The 20,959-nt window shown below is 35.3% G+C and overlaps 1 protein-coding gene across 3 annotated transcripts in view; it reads left to right on the top strand.

Annotated features, from left to right (window-relative positions):
- SHROOM4 (shroom family member 4) overlaps nucleotides 1–20,959 on the top strand; it is a 1,399,869-nt gene that overhangs the window by 1,319,948 nt on the left and 58,962 nt on the right. For all 3 annotated transcript variants that reach the window (XM_044057534.1, XM_044057535.1, XM_044057537.1), the window contains one exon: nucleotides 44–556. In XM_044057534.1, the coding sequence (XP_043913469.1) occupies nucleotides 44–556 (513 nt within the window). The remainder of the gene's footprint in view (nucleotides 1–43; nucleotides 557–20,959) is intronic.

The following is a 20,959-nucleotide window of genomic DNA, read 5'->3' as shown; positions in this document are numbered from 1 at the left end:
TTCTTTGCAGTAATTAATTCCTCTGATTTGTCTTTATAACCAGGGCTGATATTTCGTATGGAGGAAGAGATGGAAGCCCAGAAGGTGATGAGAATAGTTCGTTGGGAGAGGAAAGTAGTTTTTCAAGTGAAATTGCCTCTGTGTGCAAAGAGTTTGAAAAGAACTGCCAAAGCCCTGGAGAATCCTACTTTACAATGAACAGTCCTGATAATATGATATCAGTTAGCAAACTGGGGGATTTGGGTACCACAGTGCTACCCTTGGTATCCGTAAATGACTTACACAGACCAGAGGTAACTTTTGTCAGAGATGAAATGGTGGAAAAGCCTCGGCCAGTGATGCTGCCTAAGCAGCCGGGTCATATGTCATCTGAGGAACTTATGCGAGTTGTTGCAAATAGTGATCGCTCTCTGGCAGGGATTCTGAATCCAGGTCCCCAGGTAATGGCAAGTGACCTAGTGGGTGACATTTTCCAGAAAAGCACTAATGAGCTGCCAGGCTCAAGAGAGCAAGAACAGAAGTGGAATGCAGAGGATGTGCCTTTTCAACAGGAAAGGTAAGTAGTGTCTGAGTAGTTATTTAACAGAAAGTCGTACACTGACGTGGAGTTCACAGTGGAATGCTTAGATTATACCATCAGTCCCACTGGCATGTGGTAAGAATAGGCTAGGGCTTGGCCTAGTGTAGTAATAACTGTGGCCAGGCTGTGGACTCATTTTTCCAGAAATCACTCTTGTATGCTCTAATGTTACTTCCTGTCAAAATAGAAGGCACAATGCTGATGGATTATATTCACTAATATAATGTGTTAGAGTTCGGGGGAGGGCACTTTTCATTTCCACTTTCATTGCCTGTAGACTGGTGACCTTAAGCAAATCCGTTACTCTGCATTGTAATGGAATGTGAATTTTGAATCCATTGGTCTTTGTTCGTTAAGTAGTTTGCATTTTGCTTTTATTGTTCAATACAGAGATTTCTAGTTTTGATAAAGCATTTGATGCTGGTTTCAGCCTAAACAATTCCAGACACCTTGGAGCCTGTAATCCCTGTATTTATATACTGATGGTAACAAAGGTGATGCATGCAGAAGTGTAGAAAGAAATATTTATTGTTCTCATTTGTTAACTGTGTAAGGCCATTAAGTGCAGGTGCCTCTTCTCAGGGACGACCCAAAAGTGCTGCCTGATTTAAATGATTTCTTCAGACACATGTATTTAATAAATGGAGGCTGATGGAATTGAACTTGGGACTGGAGGATGAAGGTGATTAGTAGTTCACAGCCTTAATCCTCATCTCTAAACTGCCAGTCACTAAGATGAACTTTACACTGATGTCACACATCCAGAATCCATACAAGAGTACATTAAAGTGTTATAGGAAGCAAAAAATAGTGGCAACAATGTGTGGAGAGGCAGTAGCATGAAGAACCACTGCGGAACTGGATCTGGGGTACTCTGGTCGGATGATCTATGAAACAAGCAATGTGGGAAGCCTGCAAGGAAAGTTTGTAGAAAACTGCTATACATAGAAAATGACAAGTATGAGTACAATCTCTGTCAGCTGTGTACAGACTGTAGGGACCTGTGTGTGTTTAGAAAAACATTAGGCAGAGGCAATACACAGGAAGGGACAAACAATGAGTAATCTTCTGCGGAAAGGTTATAAAGAAAAATAATGCTTTAGTGTGTTCACTGTTGAAGAAAGAGGAGGAATAGGGGCTGAAATTGAATAGAATACTGCCTCAGGGTCGCTAGAGTTTGAATGAGTTCCACTTCCTAAAAAAGAGAGCTGTATAACAGGACACATTTAAAGATAGGAGGTGGCTGGATTGGAAGCAGTGAAGAAGAAGAAGCCTTTTTTTCAGAAAGGCTGGTGGGTAATTGAAATAGCTTTCCATAATGGGTAGAATGTTCAAAGTGGAGGATCTGCAACTTATTCAGAACAGCCAAGCTGTCTTTACATGCATCAAGTTTAGCATGTCTTCCTGTGTATAAACTGAGTTTAAAAATAAAGAAAGTTATCTGATGATGTCATTTTCATTCATTCCTATTGAATTCACATCCAATCCTCAGATCTGACTGACACTTTTTCCAGCTCATGGAACACTGACACTCTTGACATCCTGCCTGTACTCATAATGCCCTTGTCACGTAACATACCCCAGATCTCATTTGCTGCTTTAGCATACAGATATGGTTGCTGGTAACTCTCAAGCAAGCATTATATTTTTTCCTCTGAGTTAGGATTTTTTTCGTATTTTATACCCTTTTTGCTCTTCCTCCCTATTTTATAATGCTTGTATCTTTATAGGCCAAGTCTTTATACTCTCCTTTTGAATATTTCTTAACTACCATTGTTATTTCTTTTGTACTTGTCAGTACCCTTGTACCATTGTTGGCATTTCCTAACTACCATTGTTATTTCGTTTCTACTTGTCAGTACTCTTGTACCATTGTTGGTATTTTTAACTACTATTGTTATTTCGTTTCTACTTGTCAGTACTCTTGTACCTTTGTTGGTATTTCCTAACTACCATTGTTATTTCGTTTGTACTTGTCAGTACCCTTGTACCATTGTTGGTATTAACAACCATTGTTATTTCGTTTGGTCAGTACCCTTGTACCATTGTTGATATTTTCAACTACCATTGTTATTTCTTTTGTACTTGTCAGTACCTTTGTACCATTGTTGGTATTTCCTAACTACCGTTGTTATTTTGTTTGTACTTGTCAGTACCCCTGTACCATTGTTGGTATTTTTAACTACCATTGTTATTTCGTTTGGTCAGTACCCCTGTACCATTGTTGGTATTTTTAACTACCATTGTTATTTCGTTTGGTCAGTACCCTTGTACCATTGTTGGTATTTTTAACTACCATTGCTATTTCTTTTGTACTTGTCAGTACCCTTGTACCATTGTTGGTATTTCCTAACTACCATTGTTATTTCATTTATACTTGTCAGTACTCTTGTACCATTGTTGGTATTTTAACTACCATTGTTATTTTGTTTGTACTTGTCAGTACCATTGTACCATTGTTGGTATTTCCTAACTACCATTGTTATTTCATTTGTACTTGTCAGTACCTTTGTAGTATTGTTGTTATTTTTAACTACCATTGTTATTTCATTTGTACTTGTCAGTACCCTTGTACCATTGCTGGTATTTTTAACTACCATTGTTATTTCATTTGTACTTGTCAGTACCCTTGTACCATTGTTGGCATTTCCTAACTACCATTGTTATTTCGTTTCTACTTGTCAGTACTCTTGTACCATTGTTGGTATTTTTAACTACTATTGTTATTTCGTTTCTACTTGTCAGTACTCTTGTACCTTTGTTGGTATTTCCTAACTACCATTGTTATTTTGTTTGTACTTGTCAGTACCCTTGTACCATTGTTGGTATTTTTAACTACCATTGTTATTTTGTTTGTACTTGTCAGTACCTTTGTACCATTGTTGGTATTTCCTAACTACCATTGTTATTTCATTTGTACTTGTCAGTACCCTTGTACTATTGTTGGTATTTTTAACTACCATTGTTATTTCGTTTGTACTTGTCAGTACCCTTGTACCATTGTTGGTATTAACAACCATTGTTATTTCGTTTGGTCAGTACCCTTGTACCATTGTTGATATTTTTAACTACCATTGTTATTTCTTTTGTACTTGTCAGTACCTTTGTACCATTGTTGGTATTTCCTAACTACCGTTGTTATTTTGTTTGTACTTGTCAGTACCCCTGTACCATTGTTGGTATTTTTAACTACCATTGTTATTTCGTTTGGTCAGTACCCCTGTACCATTGTTGGTATTTTTAACTACCATTGTTATTTCGTTTGGTCAGTACCCTTGTACCATTGTTGGTATTTTTAACTACCATTGTTATTTCTTTTGTACTTGTCAGTACCCTTGTACCATTGTTGGTATTTCCTAACTACCATTGTTATTTCATTTATACTTGTCAGTACTCTTGTACCATTGTTGGTATTTTAACTACCATTGTTATTTTGTTTGTACTTGTCAGTACCATTGTACCATTGTTGGTATTTCCTAACTACCATTGTTATTTCATTTGTACTTGTCAGTACCTTTGTAGTATTGTTGTTATTTTTAACTACCATTGTTATTTCATTTGTACTTGTCAGTACCCTTGTACCATTGTTGGTATTTTTAACTACCATTGTTATTTTGTTTGTACTTGTCAGTACTCTTCTACCATTGTTGGTATTTTTAACTACCATTGTTATTTCGTTTGTACTTGTCAGTACCCTTGTACCATTGTTGGTATTTTTAGCTACCATTGTTATTTCATTTGGTCAGTACCCTTGTACCGTTGTTGATATTTTTAACTACCATTGTTTTTTCGTTTGTACTTGTCAGTACCCTTGTACCATTATTGGTATTTTTAACTACCATTGTTATTTCCTTTGTACTTCTCAGTACCCTTGTACTATTGTTGGTATTTCCTAACTACCATTGTTAATTTGTTTGTACTTGTTAGTACCCTTGTACCATTGTTGGTATTTCCTAACTAACGTTGTTATTTCGTTTGTACTTGTCAGTACCCTTGTACCCATTGTTGGTATTTTTAACTACCATTGTTATTTCTTTTGTACTTGTCAGTGCCCTTGTACCATTGTTGGCATTTCCTAACTACCATTGTTATTTCGTTTCTACTTGTCAGTACCCTTATACCATTGTTGGTATTTTTTAACTACCGTTGTTATTTCTTTTGTACTTGTCAGTACCCTTGAACTATTGTTGGTATTTTTTACCATTGTTATTTCGTTTGTACTTGTCAGTACCTTTGTTCCATTGTTGATATTTTTAACTACCATTGTTATTTCGTTTCTACTTGTCAGTACCCTTATACCATTGTTGGTATTTTTTAACTACCGTTGTTATTTCTTTTGTACTTGTCAGTACCCTTGAACTATTGTTGGTATTTTTTACCATTGTTATTTCGTTTGTACTTGTCAGTACCCTTGTACCATTGTTGGTATTTTTAACTACCATTGTTATTTCGTTTGTACTTGTCAGTAGGCTTGTACCATTGTTGATATTTTTAACTACCGTTGTTATTTTGTTTGTACTTGTCAGTACCCTTGTACCATTATTGGTATTTTTAACTACCATTGTTATTTCTTTTATACTGGTCAGTACCCTTGTACCATTGTTGGTATTTCCTAACTACCATTGTTATTTCGTTTGTACTTGTCAGTACCCTTGTACTATTGTTGGTATTTTTAACTACCATTGTTATTTCGTTTGTACTTGTCAGTACCCTTGTACTATTGTTGGTATTTCCTAACTACCATTACTATTTCGTTTGTACTTGTTACTACCCTTGTACCATTGTTGGAATTTTAACTACCATTACTATTTCATTTGTACTTGTCAGTACCCTTGTACCATTGTTGGTATTTTTAACTACCATTGTTTATTTTGTACTTGTCAGTACCCTTGTACCATTGTTGGTATTTCCTAACTACCATTGTTATTTCTTTTGTATTTGTCAGTACCTTTGTACCATTGTTGGTATTTTTAACTACTATTGTTATTTTAATGAAAATTGTAAGCAAAGCACCAAAAGAAGCAAATGCCCTTCTGCAAGTATAAATTAAACGAATTATCAGCTCACAGATAACTAGTAGCAGAAGGCAACCAATCTTCCTGCAAAAATCCAGTCTCAGAAACAAATATATTTGTAAAAAATAGTACTTTAATCCACACGAGGTAAGCGCTTTCACATAAGCTTTTTCAGACCATATAATTCCTTAAAGTTTCAATCAGTAACTTAAATAGTAACAGTTGAGATTCAAATCTCAATTGCTTAAGCCTATTAAAGAGACATCATTACTTTTTCTTAAAGGGCTCTTGTAGTTCACATAATAAGCAGCATTAACCCCCACCTTTCTGATTTTAAAAACATGTTATTACCAAATATTATTTATAAAAGTAATATATACTTCATAAAAACTATATTATAAAAACTTTATTACTAAATAAAATATATATATTTTAACTACTAAAATTATATTATATTAGTTTAACTTCGAGTTGAATATATATGTTGTTCTATACAACTATAACACAACATATTAAACATTCCAATTGAATATATCCATCATTACTTAATACGCTGCTTATTATGTGAACTACAAGAGCCCTTTAAGAAAAAGTAATGATGTCTCTTTAATAGGCTTAAGCAATTGAGATTTGAATCTCAACTGTTAATATTTAAGTTACTGATTGAAACTTTAAGGAATTATATGGTCTGAAGAAGCTTATGTGAAAGCGCTTACCTCGTGTGGATTAAAGTACTATTTTTTACAAATATATTTGTTTCTGAGACTGGATTTTTACAGGAAGATTGGTTGCCTTCTGCTGCTAGTTATCTGTGAGCTGACTATTGTTATTTTGTTTGTATTTGTCAGTACCCTTGTACCATTGTTGGCATTTTTAACTACCAGTGTTATTTCGTTTGTACTTGTCAGTACCCTTGCACCATTGTTGGTATTTCCTAACTACCAATGTTATTTCGTTTGTACTTGTCAATACCCTTGTACCATTGTTGGTATTTCCTAACTACCAATGTTATTTTGTTTGTACTTGTCAATACCCTTGTACCATTGTTGATATTTTAACTACCATTGTTATTTTGTTTGTACTTGTCAGTACCCTTGTACCATTGTTGGTATTTTTAACTACCATTGTTATTTCGTTTGTACTTGTCAGTACCCTTGTACCCTTGTTGGTATTTTTAACTACTATTGTTATTTTGTTTGTACTTGTCAGTAGCCTTGTACCATTGGTATTTTTAACTACCAATGTTATTTCGTTTGTAGTTGTCAGTGCCCTTGTACCATTGTTGGTATTTTGAACTACCATTGTTTTTTCGTTTGTACTTGTCAGTACCCTTGTACCATTGTTGGCATTTTTAACTACTATTGTTATTTCATTTGTACTTGTCAGTACCCTTGTACCATTGTTGGTATTGTTTTCCTTTTCCTTTCTTAATATGCATTTAAAAAAAATCTTCTTAATTGTTTTTCTCTGAGATTTAACTATGTCCGAGAAAAACTTGTTTCAAAAAGTGCATTTCCATCAGGAGACATGCCTGGATGTGTTTGTGTGACTTTGTGGAACCCTTCAAATCTTCCTTCATCAGTCCTCTTTTTTTTTACAGAAGTTCCTTATTTGGTCCCAAAGTTAAAGACACACTCTCTAGGTGTGAGCAGGAGGAAAAAAACACTGTCTGCTGTGGGAGCACATTTTTCAACCCCTCAACAGACATTTTCTAGGAACCAACAAGGTTCTCAAAAAATGTGGTTCAAAAATCCGAGGGTCCTTTCTACAATCCACGTGGAGACAGTTCCCCCAGGTGTAGAGGGGGGATTCTAATGGAAGACACCATGCATGTGGCAGAGATGGTCAGCATAACCAGGGATCTAGAGATTCCTCCTCTGATAAATCCTGTAAGCACTCATGAAAGGAGGCCTGACTGTCCACTTTTGGAGGTAGTTGGGGGTTATTTATCCCTGCAGCAGAAAGCCTGGATAGAAATTACAAAAGATTCATGGGTGCAAAGGGTAATGTCCATAAGTTATGTAATGCCATGAACAAAATCCCCAGTGTTCCACCCAATCAGAGGGAAGCAGCAGCATTAGAAATAAAGAAGTTGCTAGTAAAAAGAGTCATCCAAGAGATCCCCCAGACCCGCAAGAATCTTGGAACTTATTCAAGATTCTTTGTAGTGCCAAAGAAAACAGGGGACTGGAGACCACTTTTGGATCTCGGCAAGCTAAATCAATCTGTTCAGTATACAAACTTTGGAATAGTCACGGTTCAGTTCATTCTGCCTTTTCTGCACAAGGACAACTGGATATACTTGATAGATCTTCAGGGTGCGTACTATTACATAAAAATGAACAGATAGTCCAGGAGGTAGGCTGGAAGGAAGCCAGTCATTACCAATTCAGAGCTCAATCCTTTGGTCTCACTACAGCCTCCCAGGGTGTTTACCAAGTTTATGGCAGTAGTTGCTACTCACTTGAGACTGCAGGGATTCTGGGTGTTTCTGTATTTAGAGCAGTCCAACCAGGTATCATCTGATTCAAGCTTCAGACTGCATACTCCAGTTATGCTGTCATCTGGGAATTTCTGTCAGTCACAACAAATGTCATCTAGAGCCATTTCAGATATTGAAATTCATCAGTACCTCGTTCAATACACTCACTCAGACAGCTTTTCTCCCTCTATCCAAAATTCAAACAATTCAGTTCCAGGTCAAAAAGATCATTTAAAGTTCTCTTTCAGCTCGTCTGATTCTCCAAGCTTTGGGATCCATGTCAGCTGCAATGATTGTAGTACCACTGGCAAGGTGCCACATGAGGATTCTTCAGTGGACACTCGTAATGCAATGAATGGTTCCTTCTCCATCAACCATTACCCAGTCAAGTCAAAATAATGCAAGCTTGCAAAAATTACAGTCTATGGGAGGGTCCACGCCAGTTAAATATAAGAAGGATGTCCCTTTGTTCTCCCTCAACTGAAGACTGTAGTGACCACAGATACCTCCCAAATTGGGTAGGAGGGGCCCTTCTTGGGAAGGACAGCCCAAGGCACATGGTCAACCAAAGAGGTCAATATGTATGTCAATGTCCTGTAAATGAGGGCTGTCCTGTTACCAGGCCTTCCAAGACAATCACCCTACCAGGAGTATTGCAATCCAGATGGACGATATGTCGGTGGATTTGTACATCAACAAACAAGGCGGGAACCAAATCTTATCCTGTTTGTAAAGAAGCCATGAGAGTATGGCAGTGGGTGATCTCATCCAATCATTTTCTGATAGCAATGCACATACTGGGGAAGTCCACTGTGATGGCAGACAAGTTAAGGAGGTCTATTGTAATGCCTCACGAGTGGTCTCAAAACATGAAGGCGATGAGAGGATTTTCCATCGATGGGTTCAACCATGCTGTGATCTATTTGCATTTCCCATTAACAACAAGCGCAACAGGTTCTTTGCCCTGATCCCCCCAGTGGGGGAGTCATCAAGGGATGCTCTACTCCATGATTGGCTCTCCAGTCTCCTTTATGCCTATTCTCCATTACCCTTCATCCCCAAATTCCTTCAGAAAGCATCTTGATTGAAGACCACAGTTATCCTCATTGCCCGTTACTGGCCTCATCATATCTGGTTTCCCTTCCTTTGGCCTCATCTTCTGTGACCCCCCTGGACTCTAGATCCAACTCCAGACCTACTGTCTTACACAACAGGCATAAATTATGTAGACGTTTCGGGCCTCAAGTTGACTGCATGGTTCCTCTAGTTTTGTTGATTTTTAGATGGCCCAGGCTTTTCTCCTGTCCTAATGTCACATTTTTTATCATCCCACAAAGCTTCCACTAGAACAATTTATTTATTTATTTATTTTATTTATTTTACATTTGTTGACCGGGATGGTCCGACTGGATACATGTCCATTTTCAGCGGAGGCCCGGGGAGAAAAGCTCCACAGAGGAAAAAGTTACACTTTCATTTACATACAGATAAATACACTTCCTAATGCAAATAAATAAAATTACAGATGCACAAAAAATACTTCAGAATTGTTTTAGATACACTTGGCTACCATGTGAATAGATAACAGTTCAAATACAGTGTAGTTGGTATTCTAGGTTACTATTACCCATCCCTTGTAGAGTCAAGTCAGGCAATGGGGAGCTTGACTTCATACTTGGCTACCATGTGAATAGATAACAGTTCAAATACAGTGTAGTTGATATTCTAGGTTACTATTACCCATCCCTTGTAGAGTCAAGTCAGGCAATGGGGAGCTTGACTTCATAAGTACCAGTGGAGGTGGAATTTAGTGGGTGTGAGTTTACAAATTCTTTAGACTAAGAAAAAGAAAAAAACACCTAGTAATACAGGTGGAGAATGCTACTAGTTGAGTGTCAGAGAGAACTAGTCTGGGTTATTACATGGGCACAGCCAATGTTTTTTACAAAAATGTTTAAGATTATTTTTGAATAGACATTGGGATGTAGTAAGTCTTAAGTTATTGGGGAGGGAATTCCAGACTTTTCCTATAGAGTTGGCAAAAAGGGCTTCTCCAGCAGAGTTGTTGGATTTGATGGTTTGGGCCAGGACTCTATGTGAGGAGCGAGGACAGCTTAGATTAGAGTATGGAATCAGAAGATTATGCAAGGAGGGGGTTTTATCCGGTTGCTTAATAATTTTAAACGCTTCAGTTTGAGAAGATTGGGTAGTTCTAGCCAGTCAAGTTTCCTTAGGTTAAGGCAGTGATGAGTTCTGTAAGGACCTCCTACTACAAATCTGGCGATGTGATTGTAGGCAGCAGAGAGTTTATTGATCTCACTATTGTTAAGGAATGAAAGCACAGGAGAGGCATACAATAAAGTGGAAAGTAAATGCGTGCGAGTTAGTTTGGCAGTAGGGGTTAGAAAGTTTTTAATTCTATACAAGGATCCAAGTTTCTTATTTACAGTCTTTATGGTTTGACTGATATGCATATCAAATTTAAGCCTACTATCAATAGTGACTCCTAATAGTTTAGTGTTGGTAACAGGCTCAATCATGGTACCATTAATAGATTGAACAAGGAAGGGACTATTGTTAGATTGTGGTGTAAGTTGGACTGATGGACTAACTGAGGTGGGAAAAAATACTAGTAACTTGGTTTTTTTTGGATTTAGAATGAGTTTCCGTTCCGAGAGCCACTTTTCTACTATAGCAAAACAGTTTTGGGTTGTTACTTGTAGGTCAGGGAGGGAGATATCCGAGCAGATCAATGTGGAGTCATCTGCATACTGGATGCAGGTGGCCTTAGGGATGACTGAGTGAAGGTCATTTATGAATACAGAGAAGAGAAGAGGACCAAGTATGGAGCCTTGGGGGACCCCTATGGTATTCGGCAACAGTTGAGAGAGCTTATTTTCCCATCAAACTGCCTGTTGTCTTCCAGAGAGGTAAGCTTTGAACCAGTTAAGGGCCGGATAATCAAGGTGTAAGGTTTCAAGAGTGTGGAGCAGTAGTTGGTGACTGACCATGTCAAAGGCTTTTGACAAGTCAAGAAAGAGGGCTGAGGAAATTTTTTTGTTATTGCGGTTTTTATTGATTGAGTCGGTAAAAGAGAGGAGGGCGGTGGTCGTACTATGGTGGGGTCTGAAACCGTGCTGAGATTTGGACAGTAGATTATTTAGGGTGAGATGGTTAAGGAGTTGTTTATGAACACATCTTTCCAAGATTTTGGCTATTGGCGACAGTAATGCTATAGGTCTATAATTTGATGGGTCAGTAGAGGAGCCACCCTTATGAAGTGGGATGACATGGGCTACTTTCCAAATGGAGGGGATAGTGGCCTCAGTTATAGTTCGGTTAATTAGAATTGAGATGGGATATGCTATGTCATCTGCTGCTATTTGTAGGTATTCAGCTGGGAGTCAGTCGGCTGACAGGGTGGTTGGTTTAAGTTTCTTCAGTAGAGATCTAATATAGGAGGTGGAAGCTGGCTGGAGAGTAAAGAAGGGTAGAGATTCATCATTAACCTTAGTTGGGGGGGAGGAAGGATGGGGAAGTTGATTAGCCAGGGTCTGAATGGTCTCAGTGAAAAAGGAGTTAAAAGTATTGGCGACCTCTTCTGGGTTTTTTCCAATAAGTGTTTCTGGGGTGGGAGTAGACGCTTTCCCTGAGTGGAGGAGGTTGTTTAAGCCTGCTGGCTTAAACAAAAAAAAGCCATTTACAAAAGTAAATGGAAAAGATTTGTTGTTTGGGTACATAAAAAGAATTTAGACTGTTTTTCAGCTCTAATTTTGAAGGTTTTTGACTTTTTAGCTACAATTTTCAGTGAAGGTGCTAGCTCCTCCACTGTAAGAGTACAATTAGCTGTCATTTCTAATTTTCATATATGAGTAAATATTTCAACTTTAGCATCCTCCAAACTTTGCAAAGCCTTTCTCAGAGGAGCTTACTTAGACCACCATTAAAGGACCCTGCTCCTCCATGGAATTTAAACATTGTTTTACAGACTTTAACCCAACCCCCTTTTGAATCATCATCTAAGTTTGAACTAAAATTGTTGACCTTGAAAACTATAGTTTTGGTTGCTATTACTTCTGCCAGAAGATTATCGAATTACAGGCCCTGTCATCTAAACCTCCTTATTTGATTTTTCATAAGGATAGAGTATCTTTACAGACTCATTCCTTCCTTTCTATCTAAGGTTGTGTTAAAATCTAATATCAATCAGATTATCAACGTTCCAGTCTTCTTTCCAAATTTCTCAAATAAAGGAGAATATATGTTAACATCTTTTAGATGTTCACAGAAAATTACATTTATATTTTCACAGAACCAAAAATGTGAGGAAAATCAGGACAATTATTTGTTTCCTTTTCGGAATCAAAATCAGGCAAACCAGCCAAATGGTTGAATGGCTGTATTATGTTTGTATACAAAACACCCACCACGCTGCAGAGTTTCTTCTTGGTTTGTTTTTGACCCAGTACTGATTGCATACTGGATTTTCTGAGACTTCGAGGGATACCCTGGATTTTCCTTTTTACCTTTGTATACATAAAAACGGGTTTGCCTTTACCAAAACCAACAAAAGCCCATTCCACTAGACCTGTAGCAACTTTGTTTGTTTTTTTTTTCTAGAACTTCCTTGGATGATATTTGTGTATCTGCAGCTTGGGCTAATCCTCATACCTTTATTACTCATTACAAATTGGATCTGGTCTCTAAGGGAAAAGCAGCCTTTGGTTTAGCTGTGTTCAGGAATATTCTTTCTTAGAGTGCTCCCAGGATTTAAGTAGCTGGGGACTCTGTCCCAGCAGTTGAGGAATGAATGAAAATGACATCATCAGATAAAGTTAAGTACTCACCATAATGTTCATCTTTGTTGTCCGCTTTCATTCTTCATCAGCTTCCCTCCCACCAACCCTCTCCTTGCTTGATTCTTGGAAAGATCGAAGGATGCTGTAGGAACTGCTGTTCCTTTGTTTGAGTCCCAGATTCTGTTGTATTATCATTTCTTACCACTTTATAGGTGTAAGGGGCAGCAAGCAAGATGTGAGGTTTGTTAGGTGACGTGGGCATTACAGGTAAAGGGCAAACCTCTAGAGTTTGTGTTCCACGAGCTGGAAGAAACATTCGATTCAGATCCAAAGATCGGATCCAAACCCATCATTTGAAGAATGAAAATGGACAACACAGATGGAAGGTTATGGTGAGTACATACCTTTTTTTCCTAGCAGTTTAGGGTCAATATATTCCTTGCAAGGAACTAAGAACTTCCAGAACAAAGCTATAAGAGAACCATCAGAACTCAATGACAGTAAAGTCTTGCACGTTGGTTAATTGCTTTCATCTGTAATTTTTATGTACTTCCTAAGAACCATAAAACATTGTGTCCCTACCTGAAATATAAAAAAAAATTCTTTGTCATGTGATACACAAAACGTTATTTGATTGTCTAATATATATACAAGAATGAATTAGTAAATCGCATATAAATTTCAATAAAAACTTGATTTATTAACACAAATACAGTGTTATGGGGGCGGAGCCTGGATGGCTAACTGAGAGCAGTGAATTTTGAGAGCTCCATAAGCTAGTATAATAATATAGAACATTTTTATTATTTTCAAGTTTAAAAAGTCAGAAACCTATAAATAACCTACTAAACTACTTAAATATCAGTTTTGGTGGAGGCGTGCAAATATTTTCAAATATTGTCAAGTAACTTGGGGATATATTGAGTCACTGAATATGAACAACTCAAGGAATTCTCATCCAGATGCTACTTGAAAAAAGAATTGCAATTAATGACATCTACCTTACAGGAACTATCTTTGAAGATGGATGGCTTTAATAATGACTTAGAAAACTTCAGATTAAATTCTCAAAAACAGACTGATACTTTTAAGGAAATATTGCAGCAATACCATACAAAAATAAATATAGAGACTTCTCTAAATGACATTGAAGGGAGACTCAAAGAGGAAGAATTCCAAAAAGAATTTCTGCTTAAACAGAATACATGGCTGCTTAACAAAATAGATGACTTAGAAAACAGGGAAAGGAGAAACAACATAAGGATCGTTGGTCTGCCTGAAAACACTGAAGGAGAAGATATTATTTCATTCTTAACAACCTGGATTCCTGAATTTTTAGACTTGAAAGAGGGACTTTCATTTGGAATTGAAAGGGCACATAGAGCACTGAAGAAACCTGCTTTTAACTCAACAAATAATCCACCTAGATGCATAGTTAAAACATTTCTTTCATTTCTGGACAAGGAACTAATATTAAATCTACTTGGAGAAAATCACCCTTAAAATACAATCAAAGCCTGATAAGGTTTGACAATGATTAACAGTGATTATTCTTCCAGAATACTAGAACAAAGGAAAAAAGTCTGGCCGATAATAAAACTGTTGAAACAAAACAACATTAAAGCACAGCTGGCCTTTCTAGCCAAGATAAAAATACTTTTTGCCAATGAGATGATAACCTTTAATGAATTAGAAGAAGCTAATATTTTCATCAAAAACAACAACATAGTGTCTATCCCAGAAGAAATGGAATGGGTGACCCCTACTCTTAAAAGAATAGAAGAAACAAATCATTGGACTGATGCTAGAAAGAAGAAACAAAAAAATGATTCCAAGATAGCTGTCCCAAAAAAATAAATCTTACAACTACATTTCTCAAAGTATCAACTGATATGGTACATCACTAGTCATCTGTTTTTATTTTAAAAAAGGAGGGTTTCTTAACCAACTGAGAAACAGTAATGATTTATTCAGAATGTACAAAGAGTCCAGTAATTCTTCACAAACAAAGGTAGGTCACGGTGGGTTACTATTTACATTATACATTAGCCAAACAAAGCAACATATAATATAAACATAGAAGTTTCTATTCCCCTACTTGAGCTCATTGAATACTTATCTTGTTCATTTTTCATTGATTTTACTTATAATAATTTAAGTAAGTAATTAACTAATTCAACAAGGTACCATTCATCAGCGTTCAGACTCAAATGTAACAAATTAACATCATATATAATAGCAGTAACAGTAGAATGTTTTGAAAAAATGCTGTCATGGAGACTAATGCCTTCTTCAGTTAAAGTTGTTGTTGTGTCTTTCGGCTTTTCCCGGTTAGGGGTCGTCACAGCGGAACTCCGGTCCGCTAATGATTGGCAGTAGATTTTTACGTACCGAGTTGCCGGCCCTGACTCACAACCTTCAACGAAGGTACGCCCATTCACGCGTCTCCACACAGAAGACGCTCTAGCTGAGAATCGAACAGGACAACGTCTTACTGTGAGGCGACAACGCTACCGCAGCACCACCACCACAGATTGTGCCTTCTTCAGTTAAAATATGATTTAGAAATGTCATGTATATCGTGGTTGAATAATAGTAGCAAGCTCTTAGTACAAATGTAATCATTATTCTGTCTAAATATGGTTAATATCAGTTATGGCAGTTATCATAACTTCGAGTGCTGTTTGATTAAGCCTGACATGGTGTATGTGGATGCAGCTGTGTATGGCAGCTAGTACAAATGTCATTATTATTCTGTCTAAACATAATTAATATCAATTATGGCAGGTATCATAGCTTCAAGTGCTGTTTGATTAAGCCTGACATGGTGAATGTGGATGCAGCTGTGTCTGGCGGCTGTTGTCTGTTGTCGTTTTCATTTCCGGAAGGCTGTGGGTTGCTGCTTGTGGTCGAGGTTTGCTGATGCTTGTGTATTAGAGACATTTGGTGTTTTAGCCTGGATCCAGGGGAGGGGGGTGGATAGAGCTGTGGTTTGGTATATTTTGGCAGAGGGTGTTTGTGCGTCTGCTGAGTGAGAGGTGGGAGGCCTAGAGGAATGTGTTGTCTCTTGTTGTGGCGGCTTGTTGGGAGTTTTTTTTTTTTTTTATCTATTTGCTCTCTGTTCTTTTCATGGCTGCTGCCACACTGAAAGGGAAGGAATTTAGGCTTTTAGTTGCAGTGAAGTGAAGTTTTACTTCAGGTGCATCTCGAGCCTCTGGTATGCAGTACACAGGCACATTAACAGAAACCGATGCTCCCAGGTTGCTATGGTAATGGAGACAGAGTGATGATAATGATCAATGGCTCTGTGGAGCCTCCAAGATGATTCTTGGAAATGACGTTTTTGGTTTTAAAAAAAATATATATATATAATAAAGGGGCTGTTTTAAACCACAGGTACACATATTGATGGTCTCCCAACACTTTGTTTAACTCATTAAGTTGATTCTTGATAAAAAAAACAAAAAAAACACACAGTAGTTATATAATGTATGATTTTAGTAAATCTAGACATAAAATATATAATCGTCATATAGAATGAAGCAGTCTGCTGAATTTAGATGTTAAAGACAGGATTTAATAACATGGGCTTGTGTATAATACTACTGTCTTAACTTGTCATAAATGACCTACACACTACATTCAACATCAAAGGGAGGCATGATGATTTTCTTATATAAGTAAATATGCATAACAAGTCATGTAATTGCTTTAACTTGAGTTGTAGTTTTTGTAAAACATCTTGACCATATATAATACTTAAGTGGTTACCAAGGTAACTAATGTTTTATACATGACATCAAACTGACAAAGTTGTTCAAGAGAAATAAATAGAAGCCTGAACTTGAAATGCCACAGAAAGTAACAGTCATATTCTGAACAAATAGTATTAAATTGACAATAGCTAGTTTAATAACATGGACTTGAGTATACTAACACTACTGTTTTAACTTGTCATGAATGACATACACTATATTGAACATCAAGAGGAAGCAGGATGATTTTCTCATATAGGTAAATGTGCATAACAAGTCACATAATTGCTTTAACTTGAATTGTGGTTTTGTAACACATCTTGACCATACATAATACTTAAGCTTGTTACCAAGGTAACTAATGTTTTATACATGACATCAAACTGACAAAGTTGTTCAAGGGAAACAATAGAAGCCTGAACTAGGAATGTCAAAGTATGTAACAATCACATTCTGAACAAATAGTATTAAATTGACAATAATCACTCAGTTTAACCTTTGCTGATTATACAAAATAGAATGTTGCCATTTAAATCTAAAAACTTTCAGTATATGCCATAAAATGGCAATTTATGAATATGGAAAGGGAACTTGTAATCATTAATCACAAGAAGTGAATTTATTTTTAACCTACAATTTCACTCATTTTGTAATAAGAAATGACAAATATGAAAATTCTTATGTGTAGGAAATGGGGGGAAGAAGGATGCACTGATTAAAATGCACTAACTTTCAATGTTTACATAAAACAAACTTGATGCTTTAAGTAAGTTAGCAACAAACAAAGTGATTACTATGCTAGTAAACAATGAACTATAACTTCTGATATATCCAGTAAAATACATTTTATTATAAACATTAGGTAAAAATGTTATTACCATTTATTTATAGTAAGTAATAAGTTTTGAAATACTTCATCAGTAAGGGTGAATATGTTAAACAACTGTGTGCTATAATCTTTTACTGAGGTTTTATATATGATACATCCTACTTTACTATGATTGAATTGCTTGTCATCTATCTTTCATGTAAATAGTAATTGCTTATACAATAAGTAGACATTTATATTATATTAGAATTCTGTCTAATCTACAGTAGTACTATATCTGTTCAAAATAATATAAATATTGCTTATTCCTATTACAAATATTCTCCATATGATAATTCAATTTATGGAGCTCAGATGTTCTGGATTGTCAAGGTATGAGTGATAATCTGATGGCCTTAGGTTTTTCCATCAGATTAGGAATGATTTTCATTCCATGGCTAGTGCAGATCTTAGATTTGTTAACATTTATTAATTTAAATTTATTTCACAAAAACATTTTTAGTATGTCTGACCAAAACATTACTTTATTGGTAAACACTCAAGGTATAAAACTGATAATTTCCTTTAAAAGCTCAAACATATACTTTATAGTTATCAGAGGAAAATGTTTAATAGTCACAATAAAACAAAAAATGCATAGTCTAAACAACCTAAGATGAATTTAACTTTATTATCTTTAAATACCAATGGCTTAAACAATCCTAGCAAGAGATCAGATCTACTGAAATATTTAAAACTGAACAAAGCACAAATTATCTTCCTTCAAGAAACTCATTTCAAAACAAATGACAATTACAAATGGGATCCTAAAGAATAAATGATATTGGCGCAATCCACTTATAAGACAAATACAAAAGGGGTAACAATTTTATGGAAAACAAATGTGATTAACCCAGAAATCATTTATAAGTATGAAGATAAAGAAGGCCTTATAGCATTAGTAATAGTTAAATATAATAACAGAATATGGACCCTAGCCAATCTATACTGGTTCTCAGGCATTGGATCAGGAACTGTTAAAAAAACACTTGGATTTCATTTCCAATAATTATAAAGGCAACTTAATATTAGGTGGAGATTTTAACTGTATAGTTGATATTTATGAAACTACAAATAAAAGACCGCTGCATACATTTGCTGTATCAAAAGCTTTAAACAAGTAGATAGAATCATTTTATCTTGTAGATACTTTCACATTTAGAGAAGATAAATCTTTGTTTTCCCATCAAGATTACAGATTTGGTACCCAAACTAGAATAGAAAAAATATTTGCTGCCCATGTGCCCTTGACTTACCCTCTAAAATCATTAATTTATCAATTACTCTCTGCCCCTTTTCAGAGCACAATTAATTGATACTAAAACTTCAAAATGGGTACAAAACATTAATCTTTAACTCCAGAATTCTAGCATATATAACTAAAATTAAAGAGTTCAAACACTGGTTATTGTCTGAATTACAGTTCTTCTTGGATATTAATTACACCACAGAGATAAAATAATGATATGGGACTCATTAAAAGCTTACATATATGGTAAAACCCTAACTTGGTATAAAAAAATCAGAGAGTGGGATTCTGAATTATTAGATTTAAAATCCAAACTTTTGTTGGTAAAAGCTGAAAAAAAGTCAGTCATTTGGAGATGAAAAAGAAAGTAGAAGTATTAAACAGTAAATACAATGAAATTCTAACACATGAAACTAGTTTAGCATTAGAAAAAATAAAAATTAATACCTTGACCACTTCTCCCAAATATCTGCATAATTTATCCACAAGAATCAAAATACAATCAAAAGCTAATAACATTAAAAGAGTCTTCCATGAAAAGAAAGGGAAAAATGTCTTGGATATAGGTGACATTTCTGATGCCTATAGAAATAACTATATGGAACATTTCCAACAAGAAAATATACATATCGATCAATTAAATCTAGATGAAAAATGTTCTAATATAAAAAAAAAAATACCAGAAAAAGTAAAACTAGATCTGCAAGTACCCATATCCTACAAAGAAATTGCAGATACAATAAAAGTGGGTAAAAATAATAAAGCTCCAGGTATAGATGGCATAATTATAGAAATATATAAACTTTTTCCTTCAAAGATACTATCCCTCTTCCATAAAACTCTATTAGAAATTCAGTCACAAGCTTTAATATCACCCCTTGGCGATATTCTGTAATCACACCAATCCTAAAGGAAAACAAATCCCCAAACCTCTGTACCTCTTATAGACCTATATCATTATTAAATAATGACTATACGATATTTATGACAATATTAACTAACAGAATGAAAATACCACTATCCAAAACAATAAATAATGATCAAACTGGATTTATATATCCTAGGCACACACATGACAATATTAAAAGGATAATTTATCTTATAGATTATATTAATAAAGAAAATAAAGAAACACTCATAATTGGCTTAGATATAGAGAACGTCTTTGATTCCCTAAATTAGGACTATTTATTCAAAATTCTTGTGTTATTTCAATTTCCTCCTTCCTTTGTCCATCTGCTAAAGACTATATATACAAATAATTTAGCATATGTTAGGCTAGGTCCTTTCACCTCTGAATCTATTCATATAACAAAGGGTACTAAACAAGGATGTCCCATGTTATCGATTCTGTTTGCTTTGGCTATTGAAATATTGGCAGATTCAGTACATAACAATACAAAAATCAAAGGAGTAGATGTTTATGAACAATACAATTCTAAAGTAATGCTGATGGCATATATTATTAACATTATCTAATACAAAAGAGACATTAGAAGAATTAGATATTTTAATTGACACATTTTGCAGGACTCCATTTCAATAAATCAAAATCAAAATTTTTCTTTTTAAATAAAAAAAAAAAAGAATTGCAGATGAAGGGGAATCACATTATAGGGTAACAAGTATCTACCTTAAAATATGTAGAGTTATGCAAAGATAATAATGAATTAGTCTAAAAAAACTACAATAATATCAATACAATTAAAATCGCTGTGGAAAAGTGGCACAAAATAATATTAACATTTGAAGATAAACTACAGTTAATAAAATGGTTTTACTACCCAAGATTCTATATTTATCTTTGGCAAAACAACTGTTAACCAGAAAGGAATATACTCAAAGAAATAAACTCATGCCTAATAAAATTTTTATGGTTTCCCAAAAGAAACAGAATAGCTTTAATACATCATATCAGACCATGGAAACAGGGAGGATTAAACTTTCCTGATATAGAAACATATATAAAAGCATCAATATCTAAAACAGTCTCAGATTGGATAAGTCCAAATTATTCTGCAAATTGGAAAGAATTACTAACTGTAATATCAATAAACGAATTTGATTTACAAAATAAATTCAAATAACAGATAAAAACAATTTGCCATGGTACATATTATGTATTAGTATGCAATATAACATAACTAAGCCCACTAAAACTCATATGATTAATTATTACATTGACTCATTTAGGAAAATTATTAATGCAAA

The sequence above is a fragment of the Protopterus annectens genome, chromosome 15.part0 (assembly GCF_019279795.1).
Source record: "Protopterus annectens isolate FY-2018-M chromosome 15.part0, PAN1.0, whole genome shotgun sequence".
NCBI classification, from domain to species: Eukaryota; Metazoa; Chordata; order Ceratodontiformes; family Protopteridae; genus Protopterus; species Protopterus annectens.
This window is presented reverse-complemented; position numbering and strand designations above follow the sequence as displayed.